Raw genomic sequence first — 19,406 nt, 5'->3', positions numbered from 1 at the left:
AGGGCCAATAGAGCATCACAGTCCCGCCCCTCCTCCGAGAGAGCTTAGTTTCCGGAAGTAAATTTCCCATTAATTTCTCCCATTGACGTTTTGGAAAAATCCGTATCTAAAGAGTTTTAGAGCATGTCTTAGGCTAATCAGCTACGGCGTAACTCATAAGCATACAACATATCATTTTGAGTGAAAAAACAAAGAGAAAGTCCAAAAAAAGTCAAAGGTACAAAACTGTGTACATATTTTCATTTCCGAGCGAAGGAACTACTCATCCCATAAACCACCGCGCCTCACTGAAAAATATATAAGCAGCACGAACCAGCGCGAAATCATTTCCAACCTGCGACAGCACGCGAACCCTTTCCTCCAAACAATGATTTTTATATAGTTAATAGCAGTTATTTCAGGAGTAATCGTGTAAATAACAGTGTTTTGGTATTGAATGTTATATTTACCATTATATAACATATATAGCGTATTTTATATCGTGTGTGTGTGTGAAAGCGGTTAACGTTAACGTTAGCAACATTGTACAGTGCTTCGTATCTGACTGCCATCCCGGTGCATGGTCTGCTCTTGGACCACCATATTCAGTTTATTATCTTGCTGTGAATTATTACACAAAATGTTCATTAAATGTACGAAGAAGTATTTCTAGGTTAATGATTGAGGATATGGCTCGTACAGTATGAAGGCTACAGTAGCCTAGCTAATGTTAACTAGCATTACCAACCTCCCTGCAAAACTCACCACACAACTTCGTAGGTTTGATAGGTCTTGTCCCTCATGCTGGCCCTTACAAAACTCACAAGCTGACCCTCGACACACAACAGTCAATAATGTGACCCGATTTAAAGTGGTTTTCACCCCTTTGGACACTCTTGATTTCGTCATTGAAACAGTGAAATATTCACGGTGGCATGGACGGTTTGCTAACCATTTTACTGCAGTGTCTAGCCGGTGGTAGCATCCAGCTTGTGCTACCAGCTAGCTAGCTAGTTCAAAGGTTTAAGTGCTTAATGGGGATATACAGGGCATTTTATGCCTCGACTAAGTTGATGTTTCATATAAACAACAATTCATGTTCATAGAAACAACAAGGTCACTAAAACATAAATAAAACATAAAACATAAAACATAAAATAAAACATTTTTCATTATTATATGTGCCCTCTTATTTACTTATTTACTTACTTTTTTGTTTACTTGAATGTTATGTTTGTCTGTGGACTTAAATTGGTAAAATATGTCTTGTCTTCACCGTGGGATAGTGAGAAACGTAATTTCGATCTCTTTGTATGTCTGGAACATGTGAAGAAATTGACAATAAAGCTGACTTTGACTTTGATAATATATTTCATACCTGTGTTGCAGCATGTAGGCTAATGTTAGCAGCATTATAATGACATTCTAATGTCTAAAAAGGCTAATGATTAGCTGGCCTATCGGCTACCTGAAAAGTTAAGTGTTCAAACTAGCATTTACAGTGTTCTATTTGATGGTGTATTGGCCCTGACTAAGTTTGTGTGATATATAAACCACAATCCTTGTTGATACAAGTACCAATGTTCGTCTAGAAAGTTTTTATTCACATTAAGATTTTCGCCATAGGCAGTAAAAGACTCCGCCATCTTTGTCAATAATTTTCGCTGATAAAGTTTCAAACTATGACCAGAGAGGGTTAAAGCGGAGCGAGAGGCGCAAACGTTCGACAATTTCCGTGTTTGATTATTGCAAGGGGGAGGGGGGGAAATCCCCCTTTATGCAGACCAGAAACCCTCGCTGCACTAATGTCAATGGAGACTTGTGGAATTTTACCAATAAATTGGTCATTATGTCTTTCTGGACTTGTTGAGGGTTTTTTGGAAAATTTTGTCATAATCTGTAAGTGTTTGGGATCATTTCAAGCCTAAAAGTGTAATTTTTTAGCGTTCGGATTTGTAATAAAATAACTTAATATCAGACCATGCCGCTGCCAGTTACTGTCCGGTTGTTAGCATGCTAGCTAGCCTCTTAGCTAAGGTAACATTTTAAACAGAGAAGTGTAATTTCTTTGAAATGACAACTAGCTGAATAACATTACTGACATTAGTTAAAGTGGATAGTTTATACTCAAGTGAATTTGCAACAGTATATTAAGTTTAAGCGAAGTCCTTCAACTACTAGTCACTTGTTAGCGCATAGCTGTATTGCCATAGCTACTCCCATCCACTTGTATAGCATTTTAAGCTAGCGTTAGCTAGCTAGCTAGCTCAGTTCACATGACTAATTAAATGATTAATATCATGTCCTAAAGAATGATTCATTGGTATCATACATGATTATAGACAATAATACTGTGAACACAATTATGTTTATCTGTTCTTATTGCTTATTAAGAGAGAAAGTTTATTTAGTGACGTAGGTGACACTCCCACTTATGCAGACCAGAACTGTCCCCTTTTGCTCCCATAGTAACGAATTACGTTGCTCTATCTTGCTAGTAATCAAGGATCTTTGCTATGACCTTAACGGCCTTTCCACCAATCAGAGGCATTACTGTGGGATTGTGGGATTGTTCAGGATTGTGGGTAATGAAGTACTTATCCAAGACGTCGCAAATAAAAGACATTTATCTCAAAACGAGGTTAGTGCCCCGTGAACTTTTGGCGTCTATATGAGCATACACAATCGCTTAGTACAGCCGTAGCTGGTTTTGAGTCTACCATGTGCAGTTAAGTTTTTATGGCTTATACACGAATTGTCAATGGAGAAATTGCATTGAATTCTTACTTCCGGAAACTCCTGTGGGCGGGACTGTGATGCTCTATACACCATCAAATAGAACACTGTAAATGCTAGTTTGAACACTTAACTTTTCAGGTAGCCAATAGGCTAATCATTAGCCTTTCAGACATTAGAATGTCATTATAATGCTGCTAACATTAGCCTACATGCTGCAACACAGGTATGAAATATATTATGTTTTAGTGACCTTGTTGTTTCTATGAACATGAATTGTTGTTTAAAGGAAACATCAACTTAGTCGAGGCATAAAAAGCCCTGTATATCCCCATTAAGTACTTAAACCTTTGAACTAGCTAGCTAGCTGATAGCAAGCTGGATGCACTGCAGTAAAATGGTTAGCAAACCGTCCATGCCCCCGTAAATATTTCACTGTTTCAAGGACTGAATCAAGAGTGTCCAAAGGGGTGAAAACCACTTTAAATCGGGTCACATTATTGACTGTTGTGTGTCGAGGGTCAGCTTGTGGGTTTTGTAAGGGCCAGCATGAGGGACAAGACCTATCAAACCTACGAAGTTGTGTGGTGAGTTTTGCAGGGAGGTTGGTAATGCTAGTTAACATTAGCTAGGCTACTGTAGCCTTCATACTGTACGAATCATATAATCAATTAACCTAGAAATACTTCTTCGTACATTTAATGAACATTTTGTGTAATAATTCAGAGCAAGTTAATAAACAGAATATGGTGGTCCAAGAGCAGACCATGCACCGGTCCATGCATCAGGATGGCAGTCAGATAAGAAGCACTGCACAATGTTGCTAATGTTAACCGCTTTCACACACACACACGATATAAAATGCACGATGGTAAATATAACATTCGATACCAAAACACTATTATTTACACGATTACTCCTGAAATAACTGCTATTAATTATATAAAAATCACTGTTTGGAGGAAAGGGTTCGCGTGCTGTCGCCGGTTGGAAATGATTTCGCGCTGGTTCGTGCTGCTTATAGAGCTGGTAAGTCTCGCCTGTCCGCTAAACCCCCAGTGGACCTCTAGATTGAAAAATCGTCAATGCAAGTGAATGTGAGAAAATAATTATTTTCTGGTCCCGTTTGATTTGTGCCATGAATGTGAACATATGTCGTCTGTGAATTTTTTATATAATTTTTCATGTTACGAGTTTGACAGTATATTATATGATTCTTCGGCTATCAGTTGTGGAAAAGACATAACGAGAAAGACTACATGTCGCCTGTGACGTGAGCTAATCGCTAACATTAGCTGAGATGCTAGTTTTTGTAACGGCAGGAATAAACACACATGGTAACAAAAATATTTGAAACATGTCTAGCTTCACTCAACACATTAACACTATGATACAGTGTGATTGTAAAGTTGTATGGTTCACTGTGTTCAAAGTCGATCTTAATAACCCTCTACATCTCTACCAACTGATGGTTGTTATGGGAAACTAGTGATCTGTCGTCTAGCGGAAAGTTGTAGTCCACAAAGTGCTCTCACACAAAGTTTAACCGCATCAAACTTCTACCCGCTCAATTGTAGCATTCTTTACACGAAAATTTATATTAAAAATTCACAGACATATGTTCACATTCATGGCAAAATTCAAACGGGACCAGAAAATAATTATTTTCTCACATTCACTTGCATTGACGATTTTTCAATCTAGAGGTCCAGCGGGGATAGCGGAAAGGGCGGGACTTACCAGCTCTATATATTTTTCAGTGAGGCGCGGTGGTTTATGGGATGAGTAGTTCCTTCACTCTGAAATGAAAATATGTACACAGTCTTGTACCTTTGACTTTTTTTGGACTTTCTCTTCGTTTTTTCACTCGAAATGATATGTTGTATGCTTATGAGTTACGCCGTAGCTGATTAGCCTAAGACATGCTCTAAAACTCTTTAGATATCATTTTTCCAAAACGTCAATGGGAGAAATGAATGGGAAATTTACTTCCGGAAACTAAGCTCTCTCGGAGGAGGGGCGGGACTATGATGCTCTATTTCGCGCCCATAAGACATGAACTACGACGAAGTATCTTGCTCCGCCTTAACAATCTTTGGCATAGGCATACTTACTGGCTGGGTTTGGTCAATTAGCCTTTAGGCCTGACTTTGCAGCTTTTCCTACAAAACCAAAATCAAGTAGCAGACATAACACTTTTTTGGCTACACTGTCCGAAACTTGCTACCTCCAAAGTAAAATACAATAGCCTAGGCCTACATATCAGTAGACTATTTCTGTAAAATGCCATTTTGACAGAAGCGTCTGCTCTACCAAATTAAACTAGAAATGTGATTCAAACCACCACAGAACACTGTATCCTAGCCTAGGGCCTACTCTAGTTTATGGTCTGCTCACACACCAGACAGAAATGGGAAGTTAGACGACAGCATTGTTCTCTAAATGATGTTGAACAATTCTCCATATTGAGGAAGTAGCCTTGGCTATAACTTCAGTGTCAGTCAGAACATTGTGTTCACTATTATACCTGTGTAAGAAGTCATTTCGCTTTCGGGTAAGAATAATTAGCAAAAATATATGGGCCTGCTTTCTTATGGGCTACACTTTTTTATGGATATGCAATTGACTAACTTAATTATTTATTTCCAGACATCCAGTCGAAACGATGGGGGAACAGTTTTGTAGTAAGCCTACTATTAAAAACTGCGGAGACGATGAAGGATTTGAGATGGGCCTACCTGTGCGTGAAAAACTTAAACATTCCATTAGGTCTACTGACACTTTGGATTCAGTCTCACAGGCAGACTCTGGTGTTATGCACACGCCTCCGCCACAAGGCTATGATGCAGAGTTTGACCCTCCACTTGAGAAAAAATATGAATGTCCTATTTGCCTAATGGCGCTCCGGACGGCGGTGCAAACTCCATGTGGGCATCGGTTCTGTCGTGGTTGCATCGAGAGATCAATTCGGTGAGTTAGTTAACACGGTAGGCGAGTCGATTAGGCCAACAGACTTTCTGGCTTGGGTTCATGAATACATTATTCCTACAAAGAGGTCATATTTCTCTCATATTATTGACAGGGAAGCAGGGTCAAAATGTCCTATAGACAATGAGGTACTGACATTGGACCAACTCTTCAGCGATAACTTCGCCAATCGAGAGATTCTGTCGCTCACTGTGGCTTGCTGCAATTCCGAATGCCACCAGAAGATGGAGCTCCGATATATAGAAGTGCGTTCTGTCGTAAATGAACACAAACACAAATGCCATTTTACGGATGTTATTTTGAGTGCGGACATACTCTTTCAAAGTTATCACTGTTTTCAAAACGTTTTTTAATGCACCAGATGGTGAAAAACAGTAACAAAAATCAAACGGTCATACAAAAGATTTATCACAAACTGACAAACTCTTCTTTCCAGTCTCATGTGGTCCAGTGCCAGTTCTCTACTGAGCCGTGCCCGCTGTGCCAGGCTGCACTGCTGAAGAACCAGCTGGACGAGCACACAGCCCAGCACTGCCCACGTCGCTCAGTCCCCTGCCCTGCCTGTATGGAAATGTACATCTGGGATGAGAAACAGGTGTGTCACAGCCATCAATGTGGTACAGGCCTACAGTTATTTGAAGTCGGCCTGGAATATTTGTCCTTGTAGCTGAGTGTCATTTAGTTCCATCAGAAGAATTGGCCAAAATGATTTGCATTCAGAGGAGGAAATGACACTGGGACATCCTCAATTTGAGTCATGTTCAGCATTCAAACGTTGTACGTTGAGTCCTATGCTCCTTTTGCAGCTCCATGAAGGCCTGTGCCCTTTCGCCAGCGTGATATGTGAGTTCTGCAGCGGAGAGCTCATTCGTGACCATGTGAGTCAGTGGAATCAACAAGTGCTAAATGACCATTAACTAAACAGTACTGAATTGAACAGTAACAAATCAAAGGACACTGTTATATCACAAGTACCACACACCAGTCAACTCCTCGAAATAATGTAGCTGGCCATGTTTTCACTGTTTTCTTAGTTGAATCAATGAAATAGTGTAACATTATATACTGCTCAAAAAAATTAAGGGAACACTTCAATCATACACTGGATCGGTACTCTGACACTGTTTGGTTCTGAGCACAAGTAAAACTTTTGAGGCGAGTGTTTTATTTTGCAAGAACTGTCAGACAATCTGTGAATGTAGTTTGAGAATGGAGAAAAGGGTGGAAGGTTTCAAAAAATGTGTTTTAATTGTAGAAAACCTAAGTGTTCCCTTAATTTTACTAGATTTTACTAATAATACTAGATACATGCACAGTGTACTGTATAGCCTGACAGCATACAGATCAACTGAGAGTACATTTCAGAGTAGACCACTGTATTGACTTATATTAGGCAAAACATTCTTCCAGACAAAAACACAACTATATACCATGGAGAATGTGGGATAAACGTATGTACACATTTGTCATTTTAAGACTGATATTGTGGCATAAATAAAATAAAAAGTTACATTTTATGTTCAAACTTTTATTGCAGTTGGCGTCTCATTGTGATACAGACTGTCCCGAAGCTCCAGTCACCTGCACTTTCAGTTCCTTTGGATGTGAAGAAAAGGTCTGTTCACTTTTATTCAGTATTATACAGGGGTTACTATTGTCTCTGCTATTTAGCCATGAGGTGCACCTCTACCATCGCTACCACCGACCCCATGAACATATTCAGTTGCTTTTGTCCACAGATGTCCCGCAGCTCCCTCGCCCAACACATGCAGGAGTTCACCCACTTGCACTTAAGTTCCATGGCTGCCTTTCTCAAGCGCCAGAACCTATTTGGAGAGCCATCCATGGGTGCAGCTGCGAGGAGTTCTGCAGTCACATCTGAAATGGATACCAGCTTGAAAAGCTCAGTGGACCACTTGGAGCTGCAACAAATGCGGGAGACGGTGCAACAGCTGGACGGTCGCCTAGTGAGGCAGGTCCACCTGCTCCGAGAGCTGAGCATCCAGGTCCACAGCCAGGCCACGCAGCTACAGGACCTGCACAGACACACGGCTGCTCTGGAGGACGCCGTGCAGGGGCTGAAGGCCGTGCCGTGCAATGGTGCTTTCACATGGCGTGTGAAAGGCTTTCAGGAGCACCTCGAGAACCACAGAGCCAACCGGCCCGTGGTCTTGTACAGTCCAGGCTTCTACACCGGCCGACCCGGTTACAGGCTCTGCCTGAGGCTGCAGCTGCAGCCGCCCACTGCCCCCCACAACCCCAGCTTCCTCTCTCTGTTTGTGCACACCATGCGTGGAGCTTTTGACAACCAGGTGGCCTGGCCTCTCCAGGGCAAACTAAAGCTGACCATCCTGGATCCAATGGAAGGTCTGCACATGACTGAAGTCATGGAGACCAAGCCAGACCTGCTTGCATTTCAACGCCCCACTGCTGAGCGCAACCAGAAGGGCTTTGGTTATGTCACTTTTGTGCACCTGAGCAAGCTGTCTAAGAGGTATATGGAAGACGATATCCTCCAGGTGCATTGTGAGGCCACACTAAAACTTTAAGCTTAAGGGGAAATTAAGCCATTGTGGTTCACCTCAACATTTAAAGATGCTGTAAGTGATTCTGGATGACATCACGTTTGTTGATATTTGAACCAAACACCACACAAAACACCAGGGAAATGAGCTCACTTACTACATTACCTTACAATTACTCTGAAACAGGTTTTTGTATCAATCCCTTGTTCATTAATAGTGCTTTAAAAGAACTTTTAGAGGTTCAAGCAACTACAAGTGATAATCGTAGAAAATATAGTCATATGTTGTCAATGTTTTAATATTTTAACTAAGAACTGGATTTTACCTAACAAAGATTTTAAATCTGGAAACATTATCATCATAAATAATAATAAACATCAATGTTTGTGCTTACCGGTAGTCCTACCCATGTAAGAAAATTGATTTTGCCTTGTTATTAAATTAGTCACATTTAAATGACTGCCCTTCAGTGTGAAACTGTTGTCTGTGGTATATAAAAGGTATTCTATGTGATCGACTACATGAGAATACTGAAAAAAAAACTATGAACTGACTAAATCATGACTTCAGAATTGTGATTAAGCATTCCCGGTTATTTTCGCTCCTGACGTACAGGCTTTAAATGAGAAACCTAGGACTCACAACAAGACTAACCATGGCCAGTTTGACCTTCAAAGGTCAAATGTCACAGTAACACTGAAAGAGGAAGAGCTTACTGCTAGACGAAAGCATATTACGGCACATAAACAAGAGTGCCTCTGTTCTACAGGTCTCCACAAAGGTTTTCCCAGGAGAGGATCAGCACTAGAATAAGGCCGCCAAAGCTCCTTATCCACTCCAGGCCTGTGAATAGATCACGTAGAGAAGCTCTGTACCTAATGGGTAGTGTCTACGGCATTTTGATTATACTGTATGTCAGTGAAAAACTATTAATAATACTTTCATTCTAACTCTCTAGAAATGCATCAAGTTAATAATTCTCTTTATCTCATTAATAATTCACTTTCTTACACATCATGAAATATTTTATTCATCCATTTTATTGAAAAATACATTGGGGAAAAATCTTAATAAACATTCAACACATATATATTTTGTACCAGAGCCTCCATTCACCAAAAAACTGGACAAAACCGCTCCATGACTAAAGTCCAGTTCATCAGTATCACTTGTTCATTAATGTGCTTTACAAGAACCTTCAGAGACTCAAGCAACTGAAAGTAATAAAGGACCAGCTCCTCTACAGACTATACTATGTAAACTCATCCCTGGCACGTCATGGTTGTGTGAGGTTTTGGTGTTAATACCAAATGAAGTCTTTGTAAACGAAGTGGTGATGCTGAGCAGGACTGGAATTCCACACACCAGTGACACTTCCACAGCGGATGGGACCGAAGGGGAGGAGCCTGTGCCTCTCTCCCCAAGATAACAGACCGCTCCGATCCCGTCCCCATTCCTAAAGATGGAGCTTCCTGTGCCTTCGCCCTCCACCACTTAAAGGCATCTGGCTGCAGGCTGGAACACAGTGGCATACAAATCCCACAGCTGGAAAGCATTCATTCCCCTGTTAGGGGAAGTGTTGCATTCATTCCCCTGTTAGGGGAAGTGTTGCATTCAGTGAAAAGCAGGAGTAGAGGCAGTGATCTCCCATAAGGCCCCATCAGTGAAGGGAGTCCTCCTTTACACAAGCTCATCTTCAGAGGGGTCCATTTGGACCTCCCAGGCCGGTGTCCAGTGAAGAGGGCCATCTCCAGTGACAGTGCTAGCTGGGTGGCGCACAGATGAGGTCTCCAGAACTCTGCCGTCTAGATAGTCCGATTAGCCCTACAGGGGACTCTAGGATGTCAGGTTCACTGGAGAATGTCTTGGCCGCCATACTGCCCCCTCCAGTCTCCCCACGGCCAGCATGCATCCTGCTGGCCGTGGAGAGGAGCTTAATGTCTGAGTGGGCATTAGCAACTGTGTGACGTCGAATGCCACCTGCTTTCTCCAGGTAGGCCTCACCCTCTTGTTCCACCAGGGGTCCGAGTGGGTCAAACTGTGTGATCATGATCTCTGGCTGGCCAAACTGTGATCTGGAGTGGGGCAGGTTGCATTCTATGAAAGGTTCAAGAAATATGTTAATGATAACTAAACAAGATGATCACCCCATTTAATTGACTACTCTTAGAGGTAAAGTCTTCACTTCTGGCAAAAGGTTTCTAAGGTTTAATATCTACTGGCAAACCACCTCCCTAATGTCTGGGTACTTGAAAAACAACATGCTGATTGGGTGGAATTGTTTATGGCTCGGACCAGAACTTGCGTTTGTTTGAGCACTCTCACAAAGCAAACAGCTACAAGACTGTGAGGAGTAACTAACTGGGGTTTGTGTGTTGGAATAGAATTATGAACCCCACCTTTAACTGAAACCAGGGATGAGTTTTTGGTGTTTCATGCAATTGCAGTTACTTCAGATAAGCATCTACCAATATGAGTAATTCTGATACTTTACAGCATATCTGTATCTGATTGCAATTTGGTTTCTATCGTTACATGGTTTCTATCGTTTTTCCAAAGTGTTGATAGGGTTGCATTCTGCAGAAATAGATTTAACATCACTTCTAAATACCCATGTATACAACTCCCCAATGACTTCTACACTGCTGGTATCATCTCCAGGTAATAGTGTTTTCACTCTTTTATATAAATAGTCTGCTGTTGCCCATTATTTTCTTTAAATAACTAGACATCATGACATTTAGCTACATGTAGAGACTAACCCCCAGATATATTAAAGGAGAATTGCGGTGTGATATTGACCTAAAGTGTATTGAAACATGATACCGAGTGTGAACGTATGTCTCATAGCCCATCTCGGCTTGTCTCCTGCACTCCAAAATCTGGCGCTAGTTAGCCGATGCTACCAACAGCTTTTTCAATAGTGGTGCTTCGGCATCGGGCTAGCCATGCAAATAAATCACTGTTTTACACCCATTTACAAGGCTCAATGTATCTCCACACTTCATTGGTAGACTTCCGAGGGCCCTGACATTTAAAACGAGACATTGAGAACTTTGAAAAAGCACTCCTGCTAGTGTTGCTGCCCCAGATGCCCTGCACCTTATAGTGTTGCTGCCCCAGATGCCCTGCACCTTATAGCGTTACTGCCCCAGATGCCCTGCTGCCCCAGATGCCCTGCACCTTATAGCGTTGCTGCCCCAGATGCCCTGCTGCCCCAGATGCCCTGCACCTTATAGCGTTGCTGCCCCAGATGCCCTGCACCTTATAGCGTTGATGCCCCAGATGCCCTGCACCTTATAGCGTTGCTGCCCCAGATGCCCTGCACCTTATAGCGTTGCTGCCCCAGATGCCCTGCACCTTATAGCGTTGCTGCCCCAGATGCCCTGCACCTTATAGCGTTGATGCCCCAGATGCCCTGCACCTTATAGCGTTGCGGAGAGCGGCCTCCACATGAGTGCAGCACACTCAGCTTTGGTCATTTGATGACTTTTACAACATTTTTCTCAATACAACCAAGTTACCATTTCAGATCATCATACAAGTCTAAGCGACAACGTGACACAACAAGCAGAGTCTGGTAAACCAAGTCCTTACTGGCCAACTGGCCCATTTATCTGCGTCAGGCTCGGATTCTCCTACTGTAGAGCAAAGCTTCACTCCACGCTCTGAGTACACCACACCTCTGTGTGAATGTTTATTTTCTGCCCTTCACATGGCTGCTAACCTGGAAGATGTTCCCCGTTGCTCCAACTGAGGTCGTTTCCCAGGTACGGCGAGATGACCATAGCCACTAGTCTCTCTAGAAGGCAGTATTCCTCAGTAGGCCCATTGGGTTCATGGATGCCCTGGACCAGAAACACACACACGCACACGCGCACGCACACACACAATGCAATGGGTGATGTTTTTGAAGTGAGACTGGGCAAATGTCATGATTACAAAACATCTACAGTACCATCATGGAGCAACACACACTTCATCAGATTAAATCAATCATGTATAAGAAATGAAATTATGTTTGAGGCCATACACACTTTGGAAAATAAGATAAGAACTATATGTGGGTTCATGTAAACACGTTATGGAGGGAGGATGAAGTGGTACAGACGGCAGTGTAGAGGCTTCGTTCACCTGGAGGATGAGCAGCATTTGTGTGATGGCGGGAGGGTGAGGAGGAGGCGCTTTGGGGAGCAGGGTCTCCAGGGGCAGCTTTAGGAGCACAAGGTCTCTGAAGCCCAGTAGGGCCATCTGTCTGACTGTGAGCTCCTGGCCCTAAACACACACACACACACACATGCATACACACACCACCACCAACAACAGAAACAGTTAAATCCAGGGATACCTTTCTTTTTCACAATGGACTCTGTCATGGACTGACACATTATGAAGTCAGACTTCCACTCTGAATTACTGGAGTCCATTTCTAGCCCTAACCCACAAAAGACATGGCATAGCATATACATGTACCCAAATTAGAATCACACACGCGTTCTCATGGGAGGATCATAGTTCCTGGGCGTACACCCACGTAGTCCAGAGAACATTACACCTCATTTTACAACATGAGACAAACACAGATAATGGGGCTGTGACGCCAGACACGACCCACCTGCACTGGATAGAAGATGGCCTGAAGGGTCGGCATGGTTTCTGTAAAGAATCTGCCCCACATCTCAGACAGGATGAGCAGCTGGTCATCACCTGAAGGGACTCCACAGAGCTAGAAAGTCATACCTGTGCCTCTACTCTTACTGTGCCTCTCAATTCTAGATTTCTCCAGCTACACAGTATATGAACACTGAATTACTGTCTTATTTGATTTGGCAGATAGAGCAATCAATAATTAAGCAGGAGTTGAAAGCAAATTATCTCATATAGACAAGCATAACACAACGTTGCCATCATGCATACCATCATATAGCTGAATTCTCTCCAGTATATAAGCAAGGCCTTTGTTTAGAAGCTGATTCTGTAAAGGAGCATATTACAAAGTTTCAGTTAGTAAAATTATTTCATTAGCAAGATACTGATTTTGCCTCAGGAGTGTCTATTGTCCACTATGCCAAACCTTTACAACATGGTGGTCTTCAAGAGACACCTTTAACAACATTTCTAAATTATGTGGTGTATTTATGTTTTTTTTATGTTTCATTTAGTGGATATGTAGGTTTGTTTCCATCACTGAACATATCAGCATTTATTTTCTGTCATGCATTTACTTGCATCATCTTATAACATTATCATAATGTTAAAAAATATGACATTTTGTCCTATAGTCTTTGCCCCAGTTGAAGTCACACATACCTTGGTCTGCCAAGTACCCTTGACTTCTCACCCCTTAATTTAAGCAAGGTAGCAGAATTTGGCAAGGGTGCAACTGATTAAGATGCCCAAGCATGCAAGCAATTTAAAGTTCCTTTGTGTAACTCTGAAACAAATCAATCTACTCCCCACTTTCCCAACTATTTAAGGTAAAGGTCACATGCCCCAACAGTGAGTTCGTTCTAATTACATTCTAGTGCTTTGTCCACTGACATACCCAAGGACATACCCAAGGCTGACAACAACAAAAAACCCATATTGTTTTAATGAGTCAAGTCTACCTGGAAATACTCAGTGATGAAAGAGCCCAGTTCTGTTTTCAGAAGCCACCTGCAGGAATGAAGCAGGAGAAATCATGTCATCAACACGACTGTACAAGAAATGATAATGATGTCAAATGTAAATGTAAATCAGGTGTATTGGCCAAGTATACACATATACAAGGAATTTGTTCTCTGCATTTTACCCATCCGAGGGTAGTGTACTACACACCCCCCCCACACACACACACACAGTGTTCACCTATTCATACACACACACACCCTCAGTGAACCCACACTAGAAGCACACACACACACCCGGAGCAGTGGGCAGCCTTAATCCTGGCGCCCGGGGAGCAGTTTGGGGTTAGATGCCTTGCTCAAGGGCACCTCATCCGTGGATGTGGATGTGGATGTGGGAGAGCACTGTTTAATCACTTACCCCCACCCACATTTTTCCTACCAGTCAGGGATCGGACCGGCCACCCTTTGGTCACAAGTCGGATTCCCTAACCAGTAGGCCACAGAAGCCCCACATCCGTATAATAATACAAAAAATAACAATCAATAGTCTTCAAATATAAAAACAAGACCTACAAGTTTCCTACAAAACAAGCATAGATTACTGTGGGCTATATCACTTCGTACCTTATGCTTTCATTGAGGGTGAAGAGCTCATTGGTCTGCAAGCCTCCTCCTTGGAACACTTTGACCACAGCAGACTGGACACTACAGAGCATGAGACATTAGAACAGAACCCAAGCAGATGACATGGCCATCCTCATTTTCTCTGACTGTTGTACATTTAAGAGTTGGGACCTCCATTTACAGCAGAGGTTTTCAACTGATTGTGAACCAGGGACCACCATTCTGACTAATTACACCACCACTGAATAAAAATACTGATTCTGACATTGAAACTATATTACTGAATCCATGGTCACGGCCCACTTGCAAAGTCCTCACAGACCACAAGTGGGCTGCGGAGCACTGGTTGAAAAGCCCTGATTTACAGTTTATTAGCAGGTTAACTAGTCTATGCAGCACAAAACAGGGATGTCCCTTTATTCGGCATCTTTTGGCTAACATTAGGGCTGCTATCTGATCTCTAACCTCATATGCTGATGTTGTTTTCAGTCTAACAGAGGTAACATAACAGCCATGCTGTATGATTTCAACACGAACACACGAAGACAGAAAGACAAGAAATCAGAAAAGCCATAGCTGACGGTCACTGATCAGACTGTCAGACAGTTATTTGCTTTTTAATCGTTTCATTTGTTTGGACTTTCTGGTCCTCACTTTGAGCACAATACATTACGCAACAGGAACTTTGGGTGCTGCATTTGATGGCACCAGATACACAATGCAACCTTTCAATTGGCTGATACAAACACCAGTGTGTAGAAGTGAGGAGATGTGGCGATATGAGGAAATGTGGGCAAGAGTATCTGCCACTCAATCATGATATGACAGGATCTAATGGAGGCAACACCCTTTCAACTTACAAAGCTTTCATGGCACAGTATATTTCAACTGATGCCTTTGGCAAAAACTATACTAGAAAAACTAGATTTTTTAAACTATAAAAGGGGTGTGGACTGGTCCGTTGCACTTGAATTCATCAAACAAGTCATCACCCAATATAGGGCCAAAACAAAATACAGAACATGCTGCACGTCTGCTTTTCACACTTAGTAACGGTAGCAAACTCACACATGCAAATGAGAACTTGTCACCGAAGACAGCAGTCATTGATGCCTGATAATATCCTGCTCCAATGGGGCCTCTCTGCCCTTTCCTGAATGGGAGGACCAACCTTGCACACGTTTCCACACGGAAGTAAAAAGGGCAGAAGGCTCACTTCCGTTTCCCCAGCAGGACATTCTCAGAAACAGCTGCCTCAACAGGATTCTCCTGCCTCCAGTATTTTTCCACGCCTCTCGACCACACATTGGGCTTACCAGATGACAGGCTAGGCACTGTGGTTTGTGAGGATACAGTGATGATCTACCTCGAGTTGTCCAATTCTGACCCGAACACGTACTGACTACACGTCGAGCTGACTGCCCAGCAAAACATTGAATTAACTTCTACTTCTAGTCCCTAACACTTTAGCTATAGACACTGGCATACTTATTACGGACATTGATGTGGAAATGACGGAGATGTCCAGATATATATTTGTGAGAGTTATGGCTTGTGATGTTCTTTGTTAAAGATGAGATGAAGCCTGATGTAAGCCAACAGTGACAGCCTTGAAAAAATCTAACGATCCATTTTGGACCAGATTGTCCATATATGTGTAAAAGCAGTCCACCCACCTGTTCCACATGCTAGCATTTGACAGCTGCAGCGCAGGCGAACTTGCATGGAAGCGGGCAAGGTCTGTGAGCACGGGCGAGCTCATGAAACGAGGGCGCGGGCGCCTAAATGAACCCATCACACTCAGCGGCTGGGAGAAAAGAGACAAATGTAAACATAGAAACACAGGCATCCTTTTCTGTTTTGTTTTACAGGTACAATCAAAAGCAACTTGTAATTCACATGTAAAGGGTGGTAGGGTGTGGACCTCACAAGAAACGCACACGTGCATGGTGTAGTGATACCCACAGTGAGAGTTTACACTTTAGTTTTTAAGTTAAAAAAAGGCGAACTGGAAATACCCAGGGCTTGTCAAATAAACAGCACCACTGTGTGCAACCACAAAGTCGCTAAATAGAGGTGTATGTCATTCTGAAACCGGAGTGACAACCCTGCTCAGTGTGTTCATGCTAACTTCCTCTGGTCTGCAAACTTCCTGCCTCTTCTGTAGGGTAAAATTATGATTACAATGCAATACGTGCAATGCCTGATGCCTGTTCTTGCTTTCTGTTCAATAATGACTGGATGGTGCTTATGAAGTTTTGAAGTTGAGATTGAATGTAATTAAGTAGACTCAATAGGAGAATGGTCCTTTGAGAGGCTAAGCATTGTCTGTAGGCACAGAGAGTTTTCATTGTCAACAGGCTGGAACCTAGTCAAAGGCTACAAAGCATGTCCCTCCACTCCCTGTGCTCAGTACTAATTGCCATGAGGCATGTCCGTCTGCGTCTGTGAGCGCCCAGTCATGGACAATCCTACGGCTCATGAGTAAGCCTCTCCCACTCCTTTTTGGCTGTGATGAACCCTTCTTCAACACCTCTTTCTAAACAACATCTGATAACTGCATTTGGTTCTCACAAGCCTGTGCTTCTGTGGTTCAACTGTACGTTGTCCTTCTTCATTCATTGGTTCAATCAAATCAGAAAATCTGTGAGTTATCATCAACTGGCAAAAGAGCATGCAACAAATCTGGAGCATGCCAGTGAGTCTATTATGTTTTTTAAAAGCGGACTACATAAAACGTGTTGCTAATGGTATATGGACCAAGATATCCATGGCAGAGTTGAAAAGGCAGCTCAATTGGTCCTTCTCATGTTCACAATCTCTCCCAGCCTCTCTGTCTTTCAACCCCCTCTGATGCCGTTGCCTTTGTCTGTGCGACTGAGGGTTGCTTGGCGACGCTAAAGAAGTATTTAGCGATGCCTTCTCTCTTTGGCAGGCAGATGAAAATAAACAAAGGCATGCTTGTGAGCACCAATCCTAAGCGCTCAAAGTGCCTGGCTCCAGAAGCGCGTGCTTATGGATTGAACTGAAACGGGCAAGCCAGAGCCGACACTCCCATTATACCCAAACAGCCAATGTGCTGGCTACTTTGTGTGTACCAGTATAAAGTAAAGCGTTGTTTTTCTAAGACCACAAATTAAAGATGTGTTGAATGTGCTCATACATAACATCTTATAGCCTAAGGTTCAAGAGTAGCCACAAGCATAGAAGACTTAGCCTACGGCCTGTTGTCTAAAAGCAGGCAAGGATCTCTGCAACATTTTAATTGTGAGCTCCATCAGTGACTCGCATGTTGTATGGAGAAAGGTAATTCTTGGATCTGTAATCCTATAAACGAAGACCATGGTCATGGGAAACTACTCAGTTGGGTTAATGCAATTAAAATGTCCAGAGAAAGAGTGACATGCACAGAATTGTTTGAAATGTTAACGCAATGGAAAAGTGTCTATGCCCATATTAGTTCAAGAGAACAAATGACCATTCAAAATTCAACAGAACACTGGCTAGATGTGTAAACCTCCAACAACAGACCTAATTATAGCATCATTCTGTTGTTTTAGTTATGGAAAAGTAACGTTATAGGCGGATACTGTCCCAAACTCAGCGTTTATAGCCTAACTGAGTCCAGCGGTGGCCTCCATTAAGTTCTCCATACGGCATTTCCTTGACTTATCTAACATTATTAAGACAAATGAAAGCTCAAGATAAAAGATGAGATCATTTGAGAATTCGGTCATTTTACATTTGACAGCAACGCTCAGCAATTAAGGATAGGCTACTCACGGTTCTCTTGCTCCAAATAACGTTTTCCCAATCTTGTCGGTCTAACATCAAACGAATGCACAGGTGCAATGAACAGTGGACAGATACTAAGATAGATACTTCAGGGACAGTAGCCTAACACTGGACTACTTTTCAAGCCTACTCCCATCCGCTTTGAAGTTAAAGATATTCGTGTAGGCAACGCAATCAATGCGAAACAGAAGCCTCGGATTCTGTCTGATCCATTTCCAATGACCAATCAATGACCCAAATATACAGCTATGGGCTTTATCTTAACACATTGAAAATAATTGTGATGCTAGTCCCGTTACAGCTCGCACCTCCGCGAGGCATGGCGCATGCGAAGTTTTAACGTTGATTTGGCACCTCCCAGACTTTAGGGAAAGTCCTCCTCTTTATAAATTAGGCTATGCATAGCCTACTTGTCAAACATTTTCGAAGATTGTGACAGCAACTCCACAAAAATTAAAAATGACAATGTGCACTCTCTCTAAATGAGACTCTAGGCTCACTGTCACAGACTTAACACCCAAAGTTAAGCAGAACACTCATAAAGTGGCAGGCGCCGTAGGCTTCTAATTTACGACGCCATATGTAGGCTAATCTAAACGCCAGAACGCTGTCTACGATACGATGCCTTCAATAATTATTCAATGAAATAAAACGTAGGCTACAGTGAGTAGGTTTTTGTTGTGACAAGACATTTACATGATCCTACTCACTCTGAGGCACTTCCACAATGTTATTTCTATAGTTTAGACAATAAATAGGCTATTTTCCAGTAGCATGAGGAACTCAATGTACCTGAAATAGAGGCTGGGAACATTTTATTATTGGTAATTTCCTCCTAATAGAGTTTAGGACAGAAACCTAATTTAACCTACCTGATAAGTGACGAGCGGAATCTAATAATTGAATATGTTCTGCCACCCAGTGGCTCACTGTAAAATAGCTTAGGCTAATTATCCCAACACCGTATGACAGGATCATTCCTCCTAGGTCCTCTTATATTGTCTGTAGGCTAATAGGCTACAGCGCTGGTGTGGTCACCTAGGCTATTCAACTTTCCTTCATAGGACATCCTCGTCCGAATTGGATGATCACCCAAATGTTTTTGTCCTCAAAGGCCACCCTCATCCTCTGGTCACCTACTAGACTC

General features: G+C 42.4%; 2 protein-coding genes across 3 annotated transcripts; one reads left to right on the top strand and one right to left on the bottom strand.

The window, feature by feature from the left end:
- Window positions 1-4,708: 4,708 nt before the first annotated feature.
- On the top strand, window positions 4,709-8,692 carry LOC121724583 (TNF receptor-associated factor 6-like). The gene is made up of 7 exons (XM_042111251.1): window positions 4,709-5,269; window positions 5,365-5,685; window positions 5,798-5,948; window positions 6,140-6,298; window positions 6,510-6,581; window positions 7,241-7,318; window positions 7,443-8,692. Exons 2-7 carry the CDS (start codon window positions 5,381-5,383, stop codon window positions 8,250-8,252), a joined length of 1,575 nt encoding a protein of 524 aa, XP_041967185.1. The 5' UTR covers window positions 4,709-5,269; window positions 5,365-5,380; the 3' UTR covers window positions 8,253-8,692.
- A 558-nt stretch (window positions 8,693-9,250) lies between these two features.
- prr5l (proline rich 5 like) lies at window positions 9,251-18,640 on the bottom strand. 2 transcript variants are annotated; one of them, XM_042109136.1, is made up of 9 exons: window positions 18,248-18,640; window positions 16,141-16,271; window positions 14,465-14,545; window positions 13,838-13,886; window positions 13,146-13,203; window positions 12,844-12,935; window positions 12,363-12,503; window positions 11,956-12,076; window positions 9,251-10,325 (listed from the first exon to the last, which is right to left on the bottom strand). In XM_042109136.1, exons 1-9 carry the CDS (start codon window positions 18,293-18,295, stop codon window positions 9,991-9,993), a joined length of 1,056 nt encoding a protein of 351 aa, XP_041965070.1. In that variant the 5' UTR covers window positions 18,296-18,640; the 3' UTR covers window positions 9,251-9,990. The 2 variants fall into 2 exon arrangements, with proteins under 2 accessions (XP_041965070.1, XP_041965071.1); XM_042109137.1 differs by lacking the exon at window positions 18,248-18,640 and adding an exon at window positions 16,572-18,215.
- Between the last annotated feature and the right edge of the window lie 766 nt (window positions 18,641-19,406).

Source organism: Alosa sapidissima, chromosome 11 (assembly GCF_018492685.1).
Source record: "Alosa sapidissima isolate fAloSap1 chromosome 11, fAloSap1.pri, whole genome shotgun sequence".
In the NCBI taxonomy this organism is placed as follows: Eukaryota; Metazoa; Chordata; class Actinopteri; order Clupeiformes; family Clupeidae; genus Alosa; species Alosa sapidissima.
Note: the sequence above shows the minus strand (reverse complement) of the source record. Positions and strands in the feature narration are given on the sequence as shown.

Bases quoted from the DNA above. Each gene is read 5' to 3' on its own strand.
- LOC121724583 (XM_042111251.1), top strand. From the start codon at position 5,381: ATGGGGGAACAGTTTTGTAGTAAGCCTACTATTAAAAACTGCGGAGAC. The intron at 5,686-5,797 runs GTGAGTTAGTTA...TATTATTGACAG, and splicing joins TGCATCGAGAGATCAATTCG to GGAAGCAGGGTCAAAATGTC. The intron at 7,319-7,442 runs GTCTGTTCACTT...TTTTGTCCACAG, and splicing joins CCTTTGGATGTGAAGAAAAG to ATGTCCCGCAGCTCCCTCGC.
- prr5l (XM_042109136.1), bottom strand. From the start codon at position 18,295: ATGTTAGACCGACAAGATTGGGAAAACGTTATTTGGAGCAAGAGAACC. The intron at 14,546-16,140 runs GTGGGTGGACTG...CATGCTCTGTAG, and splicing joins AATGCTAGCATGTGGAACAG to TGTCCAGTCTGCTGTGGTCA. The intron at 10,326-11,955 runs GTTAGCAGCCAT...AACCTTTCATAG, and splicing joins CAACGGGGAACATCTTCCAG to AATGCAACCTGCCCCACTCC.